Here is a 20,274-nt window from a genome sequence, read left to right as displayed (position 1 = left end):
GAGGCATTCTGGGTACCCTAAATACCGCGAGGCTTGCAGCGGGATTACGTGACTTCCGTTGACCATATCTGAGATCAGATTGTGGCGCTCCTTGCCCGCTCTGGCTCCGTGGATTTAACATTGAGGAAACTGACCCAGAATCTGTGCTACGTATGTAGTCTAAATACACCTCGTACGTCATTCTCAATGGACTAGAGGTTTTTTTTTTTTATTATTTTTTTTTATTTTCCACTACTTTAATACTCCAAATACACTCTAAACACACATATTTGTCTTTTCTATACAGTTTATTATTTTACACAGTAAATTATTACCAATTTTCCCATAATTGCAGTCAGAGACACGAGATACGTTTTGTAAATATTTTTCAAATGTAATAAGTTTGTATCTTCACCTATCTATTTCTATAAATTTTACTATCAATTTCAGCAAACCTGAAAAAAAAAAAAATATATATATTACTAAATATTCACTAAATAAGTACGTCACTTAATACGTCACTTCCGTCAACAGGGAATTTTTCTTCCACAGAAACGAAATACAAATTCTATCTATCTATCTAGTCGAAATTATTACCTTACAAAATTAAACACATAACTATCGTGAAAAAAAAAATATATATATAAAAATGTCTTTCATCTTTTACTGCCCTCTTCAGACGGTGGGCTGGGTTTACAGACCGACGCGTCTCCTCCAGCCTTGCGTCGTGCCGCGCCGGGCCGGGCCGTGCTGCAGATGGGGAGGGGTGGGGGGGGAGGGATGCGAGGTTGTTCGGGGTTGGTGGGCCGGCTCGCGTCCTCGGTGTCTCGCCAGCTCGCTGTCACCTGCCCCGGTATTCAAAAACGCGGATGGTTTCCACGAAGATGGAGAACGGCGATTCGTCCTCGCGGCAGCTGCTCGTGTTGGTAAATAAAGAGCCGCTGGTGTTGTTGTTGTTGTTGTCGTCGCCGCGGCCGGGAGATGATCTCTGAGCTGTCGTCGGTAAACAGGAGGCCCTTCACGTTGCAAAAGCTGTCAGCTCCTGTGGACACGTCTGGAGTGGCTATTGTGGAAAAAAAAAAAAAAGGTAGTCTAACTAATGCAGGTGTGTCAACACATGGCACGGGACACTTAGACGTGTGTGTGTGTGTGTTTTTTTCTGTGCGTGCAGACCGTGTTGGGAATATGAAACTAGCGGTAGCTACAGCAGCCTCTCCTTTGAATGACTGCAGCTGTGTTATTGCTGCTCTGACACAGTGACAGACGTCCTGTCCTCCACCTGAAGAGAAGCAGCAGCTATGGCTGAGCAGGACCTCTGTCCTCACCTGGACTCCATCGGCGAGGTGACCAAGGAGGACCTCCTCCACAAATCCAAGGTGGGTTCTCGTTCATCCACAGCTGCCTGATGCAGTGGAGGGAATTTAAAACACTATCTTGGGGGTTAACGTTTGCCCCGAGTGTCTAAAATATCGAGGTATTTACAAAAGCGTTGCATAAAGATAGATAGATAAGACTTTGATTAATCCCACAGTGGGGGAAATTTAACCATCACAGCAGCATAGAAACACAGTTAGGAAAAAAAAAAAAAGAAAAGGTGCACATAAAAGAAATTACAAATACTTATACAATAAAATAAGAGATACAAATATTTTTGTTTAGAAAAGGTAAGACCAATGAATAAATACACACACACAAACTATATACACAAAAAATAAATAATTGGGAAGCATAAGATTCAAATGCAATAATCAACCAACTTGCGTCAACGGGAGTAAATAAAAAAAATCATCTGTAAACGTGGGAGAAAGCAGAAGCTAGCAACTATTTTGCACTTTTATTTATTTTGTAATAGCGTGTAATGCATTAGTTAATAGATGGATTAAAAACCTCATCACTGAAGGGGATGTAATTAAAATGAATTCAAATAAAGCGATAACATGATGTAGGATACTGGCTTAAATTTGGGACAATTTTTGCTCTGTTTTTTTTTTTTTTTGATGTCTTGAGGCATTTTTTTTTTTTTTTTTTTTTGCCCTTTGACCCTCCTAATGTCCCATGCTGGTTGACATGAAAGATGTCCCAGTCTGGTAACAGGCTGTGTGTGCTGCGGCCTGCACGCTCTTTAAGGCCACAGTCGTATGACTGATGATCACACTGCAATAATGACGTGCGCTTGAATCTATTCTAAGCTCTGTTACGTTGTCTTGCTTATTGTGTTGCTTGTGAGTGAGCCTTAATGCGTGTGCACGTTTCACACTCTTCTTTTTCTATTAATACTCTCTTCCTCTCTCTGCAGGGAACTTGCCAGTCGTGTGGAGCCGGCGGCCCGAACCTGTGGGCCTGTCTGCAGGTAAATTCAGGACTCAAATCCCGTTTTTAAATATTCATAATTATTATTTGGCCGGTTTACTTTGCGTATCTCAGATAAAAGGATGACTGCTGCACTTACCGTACATCATTTGATATTAGAATGGCAGGTGAACGATTAATAATTCACAAGGTGGAACCTAAATGTAATTATAAATGCAGCAGCGCTGAAACTCAGGCACACAAGAAAGTTCATTGATTGATTTTTGCGTTTTGAACGACAATGACTAACAATGTGACTTCTTTACAAGACGAGAGGAGGATGTAAAAGCTGTAAGATGCTTTCTCACACGGCGTTTGTTCTGCAGAATGAATGCCCATACGTCGGTTGTGGAGAGTCCTACTCGGATCACAGCACGCTGCACGCTCAGGTGAAAACCCTCACAAACTAAATAAACCTGCTCGCCCTGTTTTTTTCCTCTCGTCGGCAGCCTGCCTCGACATGGCACGTTAATTAATTAAAAGCAGACTCCGCTGAATGACCGAATGTTTTCTTCAGTCCAAGAAGCACAACCTGACGGTGAACCTGACGACGTTCAGGATCTGGTGTTACGTGTGTGAGCGGGAGGTGTTCCTGGAGCACAGGCCCGCCCTGGTGCCCGTACCCACCGCCCCCCACCACTGTACAGCCTCGGAGCAGGTGCGACTTCGGCCCGGCTCGCCTCCTCATTTTCTGTCCCGCCTTACTTGGTGAATCTGCGCTCATAACATCTGTGGATCATTTCACTAGGAACCGGCTCCCCAGCCGGTCAGTCACCCGCTAAAAGCAGTACCAATAGCGGTGGCGGAAGAGGAGGGTTCAGAATCAGACGAGGACGAGCTCAAACCCAGAGGTACGCTGTCAACATTTCTTTTGACAAACTACTTGCATCCAAATCACACGAGGCTGTTGTGTTATTAAAAGTACAGAAAATCTCTCAAACATTTGAAACCCAACAATGTTTCTTTTAATCTTAATAATGATAATTAACTCTTGGTGGTGTCAGTTTATAACTAAATTGTGTAGTTTGAACGTTTTCTGGGAACATCAAGTTTTTTTTTTAAATTTTATTTGCAGGCTTGACTGGCATGAAAAATATTGGAAACTCCTGCTACATGAATGCAGCTCTTCAAGCCCTGTCCAACTGGTGAGAGCTCACTTCCTCTCATTACATTTGGCCCAATTATCAGGGATGTCATTTTTTTTTTTTTTTTTTCCTCTGCTCCACCACCAGCCCTCCTCTCACTCAGTTCTTCCTGGACTGCAGTGGACTGGTCCGGACCGATAAGAAGCCGGCTCTGTGTAAGAGCTACCAGAAACTCATCTCGGAGCTCTGGCATAAAAAACGGTAATAAACAAAGTGATCTTAAGCTACTTTAAAACCACTTTCTAAATGGCGTGGCTTTACAATTTGCATAAAATGAGACGACTAAAACCTAATCACGTTAAAATATCTTCTAATTCAATCTCTCTCCGGGCTGCTGCCCTCTCAGGCCCAGCTACGTCGTCCCTACCAGCCTGTCTCACGGCATCAAACTAGTAAACCCTATGTTTCGTGGTTACGCTCAGCAGGTAGGGGCAAGCAGCCAGCAGGTAACTACACCTGGCATCACTCAACAGCAGTTTAACACCAACTATCCCTTTGTTTTCATGCTGTGACCCCCCCCCCCCCCTCCGTGCGTTGTTCCTCACACACACACACACACACACACACACACACACACACACACACACACACACACACACACACACACACACACACACACACACACACACACACACACACACACACACACACACACACACACGCGCGTTATACATAACCGTAGGATTTGATCCGAGTTGCTGACCCATGTCTGTGTTTTAGAGGGTCGGTTCACAGTTCTTCAGGTCTGCGTTAAAACAACTGTCAGGTCGTGATTAAATAAGAAACAGATCTGAACAGCTGGTATGAACAGAGTGAACGAAAACAGCAAGAAAAAAAATGTTGGAGTATTCTTACAGGCACCTTAATGTTGTTTTAAGAAAAAGTTTGAAAAATTGTGAACCCGACCTTCCAGGGATACTTCAGTTTTCTAGGGAATTTTTACTATTTTTATTTTTTTTATAACCAGATAAAGTCATTGATGCCTTTCCACGTCTTTCTGTGGAAAACTGGTGGAACAAACTGTAGGAGAATATAACTGTTTATATTAGTCCAGCTATTAGCTTAGCATAAACACTGAAAGCAGGAAGCCACAACTTGTCTTTCATACACGTCAGGTTTTGTACAAACTCGTGTATCAAGGAATAAATAATGTGTTAATTAATGAGATTCAGAGGTGGCCAGATAATGTTACGTTCTGACGGAGCTAAATTAGCTGTTTCCATTGTCCAAACTAAGCCAAGTTAATTTAAGCTGGGCTAAGCTGAGCAGCTTTTGGGAGGCTACTTTATGTGCCGACATCTGCCGTATAGATGATTATGAATATATAATGAACATATGGATAAATGGTAAACTATAAACGGAGTTTACTTTCACAAATCTGGCTCTTGATTTAAGATTGAGTTTATATGATGCCATATCTCCATTCGACATACAGACACGATACTCACAAGGCGTTAAAACTAATATTTGAGTATACAGATATGAGCATTAAAAACATTTACCACACACGTTTAAAAGCCATCTCTGACTTGATCTTGCTATTCAGCAGTAAGGAAACTAGTAAACTTCTATCGATCGTCGAATTTCACTTTAGTTGTCTGATTTTTGAGACAAAAAAAATTCCCCAGATACTGAATTATTTTTGTAATGCAGTTTAAAAATGTTTTTTTTTTACTTGATTCTTGCTGAGTGCATGATTGATTTGTTTGTTAGAAACAAGATTTGTTTTTGTCATGGTTTACAAGATATCCTTGTAGCTAATGTAAAAAAAAAAAAAAAAGATGCTTTTTTAAAGACGCACATCACGTCTCGTACATGATATTTCTTATTCGATTTCCTTCTTAGTTACCACACATTTATTTATTATCTGTTTGCATGTATCCCAATTCTCTGTAAAACTCCTGTCGCTGTGATCATCCTATTCATGCATGCTCCTTTTGTCTTTCTGTTTTCCCCGCTGCAGGACACTCAGGAGTTCCTGCGCTGTCTGATGGACCAGTTACACGAAGAGCTGAAGGAGCCTCTGACAGAGTGCAGCATGAGCAGCGAGGGGAGTGACGGCGAGGAGAGGAGAGACGGAGACCGCTCACCTTCGGAGGACGAATTCCTGTCCTGCGACTCCAGCTCCAGCAGCGACCGGGGAGAGGGGGGAGGAGTCGGTGAAGGCGAGCTGCTCATGCAGGACGAGTGCGACGGGGTCAGGCCACCGGCGGCGGGAATTGTGGGCGTCGGCGCGGTGATCTCGGAGAAGGAGAGGCTGAAGGAAAGAAGGGTGTCTGGCTCACCCCTCCGTGGCGGCTCGCAAGAGATGGATGAGGACGCCGATGTAGACACGGCAGCTGAAGATGGGGTTCCTCAGAGAGGGGAGGAAGAGGAGTTATCACCAACCCCAAACACTGAGGTTCAAAGCCAGGAGAACAACCAGACGTCTAACACAGGGCAAGGACAAGTTCAGAGCAACACCACATCAGGTACAGCAGGATTACCATTTTTTTTTAGTTTCATATATTTGATCATTAAAGTGTGAATTTCGTGCCTGCAATGTGCTTCTTTCCAGAACCAGACAATGAAGCATCGATGACCCAGCCTCAGCCTCAGCCTCAGTCGACTCCCTGCAGTCCTGTACGAACCCTTCAGGAGCTGCATCCCAAACTGTCCTCCAGTCCGCCACGCTCCAGCCCCCTCCGCTCTGCAGGACCCGCATACTCCCTCAAAAAAGGTATGTAAACATCTGGGGCCGTTCTCAAACACTAGTTTCTCCTCATGACAAAAATCTAAGAACACTCTTACAATTCTTACTTTTTCTTAAGATTTTCCTCTTGAAGTCGAGTGTACATCTTTGTAAAGATAAAACTTATTAACAAAGCATCTTAGCCCTTAAGAGAACTCCAAAGGAGAACAAAACTGTTTGGAGGACTTTTAGAGGCCTAAGAATTCCTTAAGGTGAGGAGAAAATTGCAGAAGTACAACGAGGTCGGAGAAATTCTCAGGACACTGAATTCTCAAGAATTCCTCAAACGCTGAATGACTGAGTTAACAAAACGATGCAGATTAGATCGTGCGGGGATGATATTTGTGGTCGATTTCAAGAGACGCTCACCTCTCCCACTCAATAACGGCAAACATGAATGTGATCGCAGCACTGTGATATTTGGCAACTGGAAAAACACAACAGTGCAGCAGTAATAATTCACACCTGTTGCAATCTTCCATCAGCAGAAGATCACAAACAAAAACAGCACTTTCACAGCCTCATATTGGGAGGCAGTACATTTCATTTCCACTGGATGTCACTGTCGATTCTGTGCAATCACTATAAAGACTGCATTTTTTTTTTTTTTTTTTTAACCACCAGAGTCGACCACATTCCTCACTTGGAGCTCCCTGAGAGGATTTTCATTAACACTCAATACTTCAGGTGTCTGTGTTAATGATGCTCTGTGTGTCAAGTCAGTGCAGGTCAGGAGTCTGTCCTCTAGAATAACATCTTCGCCCTCATGTGTCGTCCAGCTCAGCTGCTGCTCAGTGTCAGGAAGAAGAAACAGTCCCACTATCGCAGCGTGATCTCTGATATCTTCGACGGCTCCATCCTCAGTCTGGTCCAGTGTTTAACCTGCGACAGGGTGAGATGTGATTCACATGTTTTAACACAATCACAATCTGTAAACATGTACAATTACTTTAAAGAAAATCTGGAATATTTATGGTCAAAGTAGAATTAATAGAAAATGTGATGTGTAATTATTTCAGACTATTTTAGATGATTAGAATATTCAAAATATGCAAAAATTTAAATATTCACAATTCAAACCTTGGATTAACTGACATTTGGTTTGTAAATGTTTATTTTGATCTTTTACACATTTTTACAATCTCTTGAAAACCTAGAAGTTAAATGCTTTATTAGTCTAAAAAAAAAAATACATTGTTTAATTGATAGAGGCATGCTGTCTAAACTAGTTGTCTGAATGTGGGACAGGTCTCGACTACAGTGGAAACCTTCCAGGATTTATCCCTGCCTATTCCTGGCAAAGAGGACTTGGCAAAACTGCACTCGTCCATCCATCAGAACCTGCCGGTCAAGACGGGAGTGTGTCCGGACACCTACGGCTCGCAGGGCTGGATCTCCTACATCATGGACTCCATACGCCGGTCAGTGGACCACGTTTAAGTGTCATAAGCGAAAGAGGATGTGTGCGTGATTTGAAGGCATGAATTCAGTAAAATCTCAGCGTGGTACTATGCTGATGTCACCGATGCGGGATATTAAGATGCAGGTCACTTCGTGTACTTACAACAGCTGCCGAATTGGCAAATAAAACTAAAACAAATTCTGACTTGCAGGGACCGTCTTTGTAACTTGTGCTGTTTAGGGGAAGGAGCCTGACTCATGCTATCACTCAGTTCTCAGGAAATAGAGATACCACAACTGATTACCTTTAAATGAGTCCACACATTCCTTTTAATTAAAAACTTATCTACACCCTTCCATCATGGTTTGTTTCCATCCCATCAGAGCTAAAATCTCTGTTATTTCTCAATGATGATAAAACTCTGTGGCTCATGCAGCGAGAGCCTTAAGGTCTTCCAGGACTGATGGGTTGGCGAGATGAGATCTGCTCATAAGAGCTCTGAAATGCTTTGCAAAGTGCTCCAGGACAACCTTTTTTTTTTTTTCTTTCTTTTTTAAAGAGCTGAGCCACCGGGCGACCTGGCAGAAGTGATGTCGCATTTTTAAAAGGTCCTCAGAGGGTTTGTGAGTGGAGCAGAAGATATAAATACCCGTGTTAGCGGAGCACTCGGTTACCCCTCGCTTTATACGAGTTAACCGTTTTCTAGTAATAGAAGATGACTTGACACAGTTTGTTAGACATAAAAGTAGACTCACTTTATTCACAATTTGCATAATCTGCCTTCGTAGGACACAGGTCTTAGCTTGCTATTGACTTATCTTACAGTTTCTAATAGTTATCTAAAAGCAACTACAATTGCTTGAGGCTGTTGAGGATGTTTGAAATTAAAAGTGACCGAGTTAATCTGAGCAAGTACCCGAGTTTAAAAACTGTTTTAATCCGTGTTTGATATTAACAATAGATCAAATGATTGTGTAGTGTTAAAAGGGGTCAAAGGTGGTCTCTGGTGAAGAACCTGCAGAAAAATGATCCGTTCCTGCATTTTTCCACAGCTCTACTGAACTGTTTTTTTTTTATGGCCTCCAACGTTGCTGTTTTGGTTCAGTCTCATCAGCGTAGTTTCCAGCAAAATGTCTAAAAACAACAAAAAAAAAACTACCCGCTGATCACTTAACAGCAGAAAGAAGAGGTTAGCCCCATGTTAATGGAGCATCTAGCTGCTAAAGAGACAGATGTTCCCTTCAGGAATTGGTGTAGACCAAAACAAAGCTAAAAGGAGAGCAAATACTGGAGTGCAAATTAATTCTAATGCTGCCGTGTTCCTGCTGGATGTGTAAATAGACTAGGGCTTGCGTACATGTTCACTATAAGAAAGAAAGGGGTGTCTGCGACCTAGTTCAGGCAGTAACTCGAGCTGCTCCACTCTGCTTCTCCAAAAACATCAATCAAACGAACACACCTTCCTAGTTTAGCGGTCTGTTTAAACTGCAGAGATTTCCCATCTCACCTCTGCCTGTTAACAACACCGCTGCGGGTACATTCAGGCTCCGGGAGGTTGACAATATTTGCTTATCATTTCTCTGATCACATCTGCTTGGAGTGATGAGGCAGCAGCCTAGATGCCAACTATGTTTTGCGGCCGTTATGAAAAATTTCAAAGAAGAATTGTCTGACTGAACCTAAACTTCACCATCAGGCCCATCCTTCCGTCTCCAATTCACTCTTTTCTGCACGAGAGCCAGTCTGAAGAAATGGGTTCCCCAGTGGGCTCACTTTAGTGGCAAGAGTACTCCACTCAAGATCAGACCACCCAAGGAGCAAACCTTTCAGGACACTGTAAAATCAGTTGTACAGAGACTGAAAGTTGTCTTTTTTCTTCCCCCCTCAGAAGCTAATGTCACCGCAGGCAGCGTTGCTTTTAGGGTCACTTTTTCCAAAAATACCAGATACTATCCACAACGTTTGCCCGATTGAAAAACCAAAAGAAGTCGAGCCATACCATGTTGTAGGAAAGATGCTTTAACCATTACAAGTTACTGATTCACATAAAAGGTCACATTTTTCCAGTATATGATCTCCAGGTCAGGATACAGACTAACTAGCATTGTAATGATTACATACGTTTGTGTCGTGCCTTTGAACAGGTTTGTAGTCTCGTGTATCCCCACTTGGTTTTGGGGGCCCATGGTGACTCTAGAAGACTGCCTGGCTGCCTTTTTTGCTGCAGATGAACTCAAAGGTGAACAATAATGTGATATTCGCCTTTAATAAGAGTGTGTCCAAGCGTATGTTGGAAAATGTGTGTCCTCATTCACATTCATTCTTTTCTCAGGAGACAACATGTACAGCTGTGAGCGATGTAAAAAGTCAGTATGCATGATTAATATAGGTTTAATGCAATAAAATAAGTCAATTTTAACAAGGATGTTTTTCATCTGCATTTCTTTTTACCCAATGTTTTGTTTTCTGCAGGTTGAGAAATGGTGTCAAATACTGCAAAGTGCTTAAACTTCCAGAGGTACAGTTTTTTTTTTTTTAAATCTCGCTGCAGATAAGAAGTGTAGTTGTGGTCGGCTACATACACTTTTTTTTTTAAATAGATTCTGTGCATTCACCTGAAACGTTTCCGGCACGAAGTCATGTATTCGTTCAAGATCAGCAGCCACGTGTCCTTTCCGTTGGAGGGCCTCGATATGCGACCTTTCCTGGCCAAAGAGAGTCCATCCCAAGTCACCACCTACGACCTGCTGTCAGTCATTTGCCACCACGGCACGGCAGGAAGTACGAGTTTATTCATTTCCTACAGAAAAGGACAATTCAGGATGTTATTTCTTTCCTTTTTTCCTGTTAATATAGCTCCCAAGTTCTCTGTTCAATCCTACGTGTGTGGGGGGTGGGAGGCGGGGGCGATCATCTCTCCATTAAAATGTCTTTTCATTGTTGCAGGTGGACACTACATAGCTTACTGTCAGAATGTGATCAACGGCCAGTGGTACGAGTTTGACGATCAGTACGTGACCGAAGTCCATGAGACGGTGGTGCAGAACGCAGAGGCTTATGTCTTGTTCTATAGGTGAACAAAGGAGAACCCCCATTTACTCCGTATCTGCACCGATTTATTCCAAACGTCGTGACTGACTGTGCGTCTTCTGCAGGAAAAGCAGCGAGGAGTCGGTGAGAGAGAGGCAGAAGGTGGTGGCTCTGGCCAACATGAAGGAGCCCAGCCTGCTGCAGTTTTACATCTCCAGAGAATGGCTGAACAAGTTCAACACCTTCACCGAGCCGGGACCCATCAGCAATCACACGTTTCTGTGTCAGCACGGAGGTAGGTGTGTGTGTGTGTGGTGATTCTGTCTTTTCTTTAAAATCTTTTGTACGTTAGAATGACCCCTTACACAGTATAACTGAGAAAACAAACACTTCCCCTAAAGGGAAATTCCACTGAGTTTACATATAAGGGTCGGCTTACTAGTCAGTCATTTACAAGTCAGCCTGTGGAAACGGTTTTATTTCTGTGGTTCTGGAGGACTATTGTCAAGTTTTAATTTCAAACACCAACTTTTGAACAAGTTCCTTGAAAATGTTATACGTTACCGGAAAAATGCCAAGAATCACATTATTAATTCCCCAAGAGCAGAAGTAGTTTGTGACGTTATTTTCAGCACAGCTCAGTTAAAAGGTGCCTCTAAATATTTCCAAAGTCTGCACAACCAAAATAGTGTATATTTAACGCACAAAGAAATAAAAAGCGAGACTTTGCAGTTTACCATCAGAGAGTATTTACTGACCGTCAGAAGGCAACATTAGCTTAGCGTTGGTGGCTGATTTCATGCAGCACTTCAGAGAAACCTCATCCTTTGCTGAAGGCTTACTGATCAAATGTGGGCAGAGTTATGGGTGGCTCACTGATATTCAAGAAAACACAGCCTGTATTTAAGACGACCTTTCAGCCTCTAACAGGTCGTGCAACAATCTGTAGACAAGATATTGATTTCAACAGGCAAATTTTTTTTTAACCCCCCTCCCCATTGAATTAAATAATGAGCTTACATTACTGTAACATTTTAAGTAATGCCCAATGCTGCAAACAAGAACTGTGCAGCAAAGAGATGCTTTTGAGTTGCATTATTTTAACTATAACTTCCGGTGTTTTTGTAATGTGATCAATATTTGGGACTAAAAGTCAGAGGGTCTTGGATCTCTTTTGACAAGTCTGCTGTTAATCTGCCTCTAGCTCATCTTCACCTTTAATGAAAATGCAGTATTACATTTCTGGAATACCCCTTTAAAAAACAAAAACACTTAGCTATTAAATGAGCATAAAAATCTGTGGGAAAATGTTCAGTGTTAATCACTGGAGATTTCTTGCCATGTGGACAAATCAGTGCATTCAACTTACTCACAGCGGCCAAAATTTTTTTTTCCCCCCACATGATCACATTCACATGTGCTACCTAATGGACGGCGGTGCTGAAGGGAGGTTACTGGCCTCTAGACATTTCAACTTCCAAGACCGAACCGTTTTATTCTCAACCCTTCCAAAAAAAAAACCAAAGCACAGCTGTGTTATTTCCACATAAAACTCTATTAACTGTGTGTTTTGTTGGGCTTTTTTTTTTTTTTTTTTTAATGATAGCTGGCCACTTTATACGTTTTTATTAGAAAAAACCTGGCTGTATGGTTTTTGAGAGACACAGACCAGTATTGTTCAAGAGGATGACAATAAAAGGGTGGATTTTGTGTAGGAAGAGGAAAACGAAAGCTGCCATAGTTGTTCGTACCAGTGTCCAGTTCAGGCCAGAAAAGTTTCCATTAACCTCAACATATTTTATCTCTGTACAGGGATCCCTCCTAATAAATACCACTACATAGACGACCTGGTTGTGATTGTCCCCCAGAACGTGTGGGAGTACCTTTACAACAGGTAAACACGCAACATCCTTTCAGTGAATAACATGGCGTCATAATATTATTGTCACAACTGAGCAGGAGGAAGGAGTCAAACACGCGACTCAGACACAAGGATTTAAGACAAGTGAAGAGAGAGAGAAACAAACCCCCCCCCCCCAAAAAAAAAAAAAAAAACAACCTTTACTTACAAAAATTGGTACAGAAAAGTCCAGGCCACGGAGCAAAGAAACCGGGAGAGGAACCAATCACAGGTATCAACTTGATGTGGTTATGACTTTCACTTGATAACTAGGAGAGACTGAAGGGAGGTATTTATACTGACTGGGTGATTGTTAAGTGACAGCAGCTGGGGCTGATTGGAGACCTGTGAGCAGGTGAGGTGGAGAGAGAGAGAGAGAGAGAGAGAGAGAGGATGAAACACAAACTAAACTTAAAATACACACACAGACCAAAATCACGACAGTTATTGGTTACTTGCTTCCATCTGATTTTATAACTTCCTAAAAAAAAAGGACCCTAAACCAAAGAGATGGTGTCTTGTCTCGTCACACTTAACCCCGCTAAGGAACCACCGGTTCAGAGCTCAAGTGAATGTGAAAAAACATTTATATACCGACCCTCTAATTACAAGTTGGCAGCTACTTGCCAACACGTTCCCCACAACAACTTTATGACGTGACAAAACGTCACTGGTGATAAAAGATCGATTATGAACGCTCTCAAGTCAAAACATTTCAATTTCAATTTTTTTTTTTTCAATATGTTGCTGCTAAAAGTTGTCATCTGTAAAGTAAAAACGTTTGAGCTTAAGGAAAGCCAAAAAAAAAAAAAACACCAGATGAGCAGTTATAAGTCAGCTAGCTTGATAACTGAATTCTGGCTACTTGATCCCGTCACAATACATTGGATGGCAGCATCCCCTGAACTGGACATATTTATCTCTACAATGATCCCATAAACCACGGCCTTAGTTGAATGCTCATTTATAATTTCCATGTGGGTTCGTCACTATAAATATTCTCGTCGTACCTTTCTGTTAAATGTTGGTGTTTCTGTCTTCAGTTTTGGAGGCGGCCCGGCAGTCAACCACCTGTACATGTGTGCCATCTGTCAAGTGGCGATCGAAGCTCTGGCTAAACGCAGAAAAATGGAAATAGACACCTTTATCAAGGTAAACACCTCAACTCTGTGCTTAAATACTGTATCTTTACGCTTTGTGCTGAACGCTAAATGAGCTTCTTTTTTTTTTTTTTCTTGTCTGTAGCTGAATAAAGAGTTTCAGGCCGAGGAGGCTCCAACAGTGATCCTGTGCATCAGCATGCAGTGGTTCAGAGAGTGGGAGAGCTTCGTGAAGGGCAAAGACAACGGTACGACCCTGCACTTAGATAGAAACAGCAGTGCATTCAAGTTATTTTTCTCTATGCAAAATACCTTTCATCTGTTTTCTCAGAGCCACCTGGTCCCATCGACAACAGTAAAATAGGTATTATGAAAGGAGGACACATACAACTGAAGCAAGGTAAACCTCAGGACTGGTTGAGAAAGACGTTAAAGGTGGAAATAAAGAAAACAGACGGTCAGTTTGTGTTTTTTCTGGCCTCAGGTGCAGACTACGGTCAGATCTCAGAAGAAACGTGGCAGTACTTGTTGGGTATTTATGCCGGAGGACCTGAGATCGCAGTGAGACAGACGGTGGCGCCGGCTGACCCCGACAGCCTCCATGGAGAGAGGAAGATTGAGGCAGAGACAAGAGCACTTTGAGATAAAGAGAGGTTGGATTTTTCTGTCATGCGTTTGAATGTGTAACAACTTCCTGGAAGCCGTGGTCTTGAAACATGAAACACTTCCAGCCAATTCGCTTACGCCAACCACATGAAGTCATAAATTCCTTCTGGCCAGTAAAAAGTCAGATTCCCACACATGTGGCCGAAACTAATGGAGGCTAATAAAAGGTTGTAAATCTGGAGATCTGGAGATAGAGAGCCCATTTGGGGGTCTGTTGGTTCTCAACTTGTTTCTCAACTCTCACTATCCGCAGGTCTTCTGATTCCCCTTTCCACTCCTGCCCTCACAGGACGCTGAGGAATTTGCACCGTGGTGAAGAAGCCCCATCGTGAGCACTTTGTAAATGTAGCAGCGTATTATCCCGAAGCCATGTCACACGAGGAGGAAACGGTACCTAAATATCACGTAGTTTATTTATTGGATAACTCTGACCCTCAGTGTTAAGGTGTTTAAAAAAAAAAAAAAGAAAAGAAAAAAAAGATGTCATGTCACATCTCTGGAGCTGTTTTTGGTAGCTATGGTGTCTCAGTGGCCGCTGTCGTGGCTCGGTGTCATGTATGGCCGAACCGGCTGTGGCAGAGCGGACGGCTGCCGGTGTGAAGCTGCTGGAGAACAGAGCTGCGGTTTCATGTTTAGTTTGAGGACTTCTTCATCGGAAGGAAGCAACAACCAAGAGACATTAATGAGCTTTCTGTTGTATGCCTGTTTACTAGATACTTAGCAACGAGTTCAGACACGAGGTGAAAAGTCTCAAATAAATACAACTCTTGCACCTCCAACCTTAAATCCACAGTGCACTGAGCCCTCAGGAATGGAAGGTTTTTTTTGTTTGTTTAAGCCTGTGAAATGATGAATGAACCATAAAAACAATGCCGGCTTCATTTTAAACTACAAACAAAGCATGTGTGTGTCTGAAAACACCAGTTCAAACTGCATGCAACTACAACCTTTTTTTGGACCAGGAAAGACATTTCACTGACAGGATGCTGAGGTTGTTTTTTGTTGTTGTTGTTGTTTTTTTGCTCAAACAGACAATTTATCTGTTAATGTGCTCAAAATTATTGAAATATCAACTCGTTCCTGTTTAGTTTTGCAAGCACTATCACTAAATAGGCATAAGGGCATATATAAATATGAATAATATTAACAAAACAGAGAAATGGACATCGGCACAAGTCGTAGAGGTTGAAAGCAGGAGAGAAGATCACATATCAGAGGTGATAAGAGAATCAAAGTATCATAACTGGCATTTCTGATAAGAGCTCACAGTATGTTAGTAATTCTTCAGGAGCATCACAGTGTAAATGACCTTTTATGTCAGTCTTTGGTAGATACCTGTAATTTCAAATAGACCAGTAATGCAGTAATTATTAAACCAGGAGAGGACAGTATTAAATGAAACACATTTTGTTTTACCATGTAACATTTTAGCATGAGTAAAATAATTTGCTGGCTTCATAAACATTTTGCATTACATGCTAAAACTCAAACCTGTTACAGCAGTGAGGTCATTTCTGATACTATTTGAATGAAATTATATATTTTTTTCAATTTCTGCATAATTTATTAATTGCGCATGTGTTGTTATCAGGTCCCCCCCCCCCAAAAAAAAATCCAAATGATACACTCTGAGGTATTTGCTTGTAAAGATATGCGTGCATCTGTAGATTTGCTTTACTTTGGAAGATACAGTTTAAAAGCGGATGTAAAATACACTAATCTAATCAAGATACCATGTCTCGTTCACTCAAACTATGTTCTGGATGTAAAGGAATTGAGGAATTAAACCGTTTTCCTGAGTCCTGACCAAAGCGTGTGTTGAAAAAACTCGATTCAGATCCGAGTACTGACCTCTGTAAGCAGCCAATACAGAGATGCTCAGAGCAATTGTTTGTTGTAATTAAGTTTATTAAAAGAAAAAAAAAATGTTTTTTTTTCTAAATTGTGCAATTCATTTTACAGCATCATCAATGTAAGAAAAATGATTAAGGGTCAAATCTGGGAGACATGGCAGAGCCACTCCAAGTTTAGCCAAATTAGAGTCTTCCTCTATCTCATTGTAGACAAATCACACGCTCGCCTTTTTCTTTTTCTTTTTCGCACACATCTGCATCGCAAAGTCTGCCACCAAATTTTAAGCAGTTAAGGGCCTAGCATTATTTGACCATCTTCTCCTGTCTACCTTTAATATTATACATAGACTAGTTTACTAATTATTATCAATAAATAACAATTTTGAAAGCCAAAAATAGGAACTGAAATTGAATTATTGTATTTAGGTTTCGTTAGTATTAAATGAAAAAGCCTTAATTTCTCATCAGTTTACATTTAATGTTTGATTACATTAAAATCCCCATGATGCATAAAGTACCAATGCACAGTTAATACATTGTTTTGAAATGTTTTATAGGTTACTGGTAATCATTAAGAGAGCAATTAAAGTCAAACAGTCATCCTACCTGGGAATACAGTGCCTTCAAGCCCCTGCTGTATACACCCACAGTGCTTTTTTGTTAGGGTGGAAAAATGTACATCTTAAAAATCATTTCAATTTATGATTTTCAGAGACGTCATATAAATTCCCAGCATTCATCCACATCGACTCTAAAAAGGTCTATTTAGCAGTGTACCATTGAATTTCCCTTCTGTATTTCATGGTTACATCAATCAGAAAAGGCGAAGCTCATTAATCATAATGTCATATCTTGTTTGTTTAATCCTTAAAAAAAAAAAAGAAGGTCATCCTAAAAACGACAAGTTGCGAACCGAAGCTAACGGCCTGCTGAAGGCAGACGGTAACTCCCAAAATGTCAAATTACTCCTTAAAAGATGTACACAAATATTTGACATCGATTCAAATGAGCTTATTTTGTTAAGATATGAGCTATTCAGTTTAAGTATGACAATAAACGATGCCAGTATGCATAAGCAGAGGCCCTGAAACAGGAAACACCTCTACAGAAAACAAGATGACCAAATGGACCATCTGTTGTAGATGGCGGCGCTCGTTTCACTCTTTAAAACTTTGTGAGGAAAAGCCAGAAGACGACCTTGCAATGTGTGTTTTCTTTTGTTTTTGTTGTTGTCAAAATTTCTCGCTCACAGCGGTTTCCCGTCCTTCTCGGACGAGGACATTAAATGTCACCGAACGACCCGAATCTGCTTTTTGAGACTTGTAGTTACCATTCGCAGGACCAAAATGTTTAAAAACTAAATGAAGCCATTATCAATATCATTAATGTCACCTGTTCACCTGTAATTTTCCCGACAGACACGCCATCATGTCCGCTGCTGTGTTTGGTGACTGTATTTTGTCTCAATAATCCACATCTCCCTGTTTTCTTTCTTTTTTTTTTTTTTTTTTTTTTTTACACTGTTCATCCTTTTTAATAAGAAAGGTCACTAATTTATCTATTTATTTTCTCGTGTAAGTTTTTCTTTTCACAAATTTCCAGACTGTGTCTATAAAAGATCGTATTTACACTACGGTGGTATGTGTACTATATTTAGATACTTTTTGGGAAAGTGTTTGCAATGAAATAAAAGACAAATCTGTGCAATCTTACCTCTATTATCAACGAGATAATGGGCAGCTGTTACACGGAGTACCGTTTGAACAGCTGACAGTAAAGACTCGGGCAGTGCGGCTTATTATAGTGCAGCGTTATGAGAACCGTGGGTGGTAATTACTTATTCATCCCCACCTGAGAGCTTGTTTGCTTGTGTTACAACTCGTAGCTATGCGTGTGAGATTTCCATTTTCGCTGGCAAGTACAAGCATTGCTGTGGTCGGACGGTAAATCAGAAAAAGATCACGACACGCAGCTAGGATTTTATTGACTGGTGTTTTCCCTGTATTTTATAGTGTGTGGCTCTTGTGGTCACGACAGTGGTGATGCTTCGATAACATGGGACTTTAGTGGTTGACCTCAATTCAGTAGGATGTCTTAATGTCTGTGTAAGTGATGTAATTACGTGACTGGTTTAATGATTAAAATTGCCTGGTCTTGGATTTCAACTTGGGTTTTTTTCCATCTTTTCCAAATCCAGCTAAAGAAAGACGTCAATGCTCTTGGATAAATATTGTAAACCTCACTGAGGATTGTTAAAGGGTTCAAGTTTCCTTCTCATGGATGGTACTACTCTGCCCGTTGTTGTATCTCAAATTATTGTCCCCAATAGTTTTCCCCGAGTCCGTTGATAGAAGCAGTATTTCGGGAGTTACCGGTCTTAGTTGATTTTTATTAAGCGTAGTTTACAAGATATCTTGGAGAGCCCAACATCAACCTGAGGTCTCTTTGTTGGATTCTCACTTCCCCCTTTCCGGCACATACACTTATACTATAGGAAGAGGTGTTACCTACAGTGAGGCGGGAACATTTGCATAGTATGTTTGTCTCAGTACTTTTCCACTGTCCTCCGTTTGAACCACATCCCCCTTTTGATCTGATAGTGAGTTGCACCCTACTGTGACCCCAACGTGATAAGTTCCTGCATAAGCAATGTGTTCTACAATGCTTACAGTCAGTATGTATTTTGTGCTTCTGTGCTAGGATATGTTTACAACAATACAACACATATATATATATCATATCATATTACTTACATATAGGTCGTACCATCACTACCAATCTTAAGGTGTAGACAAAAGGCTGTGTATGTAAATGAGAGTGATACTGCTTGGCCAAACCAAAAGGTCACAGTAGGAGGTCTGCAACCTGTGGGGTCACATACAGTTGTTCTTTGAGGCATTATCAGATGGCTGTCTGGAGGACTCCAGGGGGCGAAGGAAGACAACCCCCACCTCCACCAACCAACAAAGAATACATCAATATACATGACTTTTGGTGGAAGACAACCCAAATTATATTGTATTAGCATACAACATATGAGCCCTCATATGCACTAAGCAGATCTATATTCCACACCGTGGAAACGGATATGATAATTGTTTACTGACATTTTATAAAGCTAAAAAAGGTCTTGTGTGGTTCTGGATTATATTTGTTAAATCATAGAAAATCTCCCCGGTGATGTCATAGTGATGTAATTTGTTTTTTCTTGGCATAGGAGCAACACGGTTGTGTAAAGGATGCGTTGCAACACAGGAGCTCGCTGTCGAAAGGGAGTGTGAATTTATTTTTTTTAACCGTTATTTCCTTCTTTTTTTTTTCCTGAGACTAAGGAGAGAAAACTATAGCACTCTTTCATTTTTCTGTTAAATACGCAACTGCAGTTACAACACAGTTAGCTTCCTGCAAAGTCTACTCATGGGGAAATAGCTAGCCTGATTCTGTCCAAAGCTACAGAAGAAAATCTTCCTACGAGCACCTTTAAAGCTCACTAATGAACACATGATCTCTTTCTTTGATACGTACAAAACCAGACAGATATGCAAAAACATACTACTGCCAAAGCCAGGCTGGCTGCTTCTCCTGCTTTCTGTTTTTATGTCTATTAATGCAAGTTGTATGATTTCTATTTTGCTTTATGTTTTAATAATTTTTCAGTCCAGTTAACGGTTTGTCAACTCTCTTATGGACTGGAATAATCAATAGCATTTCCATCCAGTTTCTTCTATAGATCAGCACTGACTAAAAAAAAAAAATCTTCTAAACAAGCATATTAATAACGTTTGATCCAGACTGAAATGGAGATTCCTTTCCTTTCTGTTTTAAAACTGTCCTTTGTGAGCTCCTGAACACGATGCAGTTCAATCTCACTCAACCTCTGAAGTTTCCCTTTAAAAGACAAAATAGACGGTGTACAGTCAGTGTGAATAAATTAAAGTAGTATTATCTAAATGAGTCACCACTTTCTTGGCACGATGTCAGCAGCATCACTGCTCATCTGGAGTAAAAACGTTGATCAAAAGGGAGTTAAGATGATATATAATCAATCCTTGAATGTATTTTTAACTTGTTTTCTGCTGAAAAAAAAAAAAGGATCAGAGAGAGAGAGAGAGAAAAATG

At 41.0% G+C, this 20,274-nt stretch overlaps 1 protein-coding gene across 5 annotated transcripts; it reads left to right on the top strand.

Annotated features, from left to right (window-relative positions):
- The first annotated feature begins 750 nt into the window (after positions 1–750).
- Positions 751–18,320, top strand: usp20 (ubiquitin specific peptidase 20). Of its 5 annotated transcripts, none has more exons than XM_069715678.1 (25): positions 751–905; positions 1,237–1,355; positions 2,276–2,329; positions 2,655–2,717; positions 2,846–2,986; positions 3,077–3,179; positions 3,404–3,473; positions 3,561–3,674; positions 3,820–3,919; positions 5,437–5,944; positions 6,031–6,192; positions 6,984–7,096; positions 7,453–7,625; positions 9,751–9,845; positions 9,939–9,972; positions 10,079–10,124; positions 10,207–10,387; positions 10,553–10,679; positions 10,762–10,931; positions 12,449–12,530; positions 13,580–13,688; positions 13,782–13,884; positions 13,968–14,036; positions 14,121–14,289; positions 14,556–18,320. In XM_069715678.1, the coding sequence occupies exons 2-24, from the start codon at positions 1,278–1,280 to the stop codon at positions 14,276–14,278; spliced, it is 2,853 nt and encodes a 950-aa protein (XP_069571779.1). In that variant the 5' UTR covers positions 751–905; positions 1,237–1,277; the 3' UTR covers positions 14,279–14,289; positions 14,556–18,320. The 5 variants fall into 5 exon arrangements, with proteins under 5 accessions (XP_069571779.1, XP_069571778.1, XP_069571780.1 ...); XM_069715677.1 differs by having other exon boundaries at positions 1,151–1,355; XM_069715679.1 differs by having other exon boundaries at positions 751–1,066; positions 3,820–3,898.
- Positions 18,321–20,274: the final 1,954 nt, after the last annotated feature.

Source organism: Brachyistius frenatus, unplaced genomic scaffold (genome assembly GCF_029030835.1).
Source record: "Brachyistius frenatus isolate BFR_SWC_R1_liver_20210118 unplaced genomic scaffold, ASM2903083v1 Contig_146, whole genome shotgun sequence".
Taxonomy (NCBI): Eukaryota; Metazoa; Chordata; class Actinopteri; family Embiotocidae; genus Brachyistius; species Brachyistius frenatus.
Note: the sequence above shows the minus strand (reverse complement) of the source record. Positions and strands in the feature narration are given on the sequence as shown.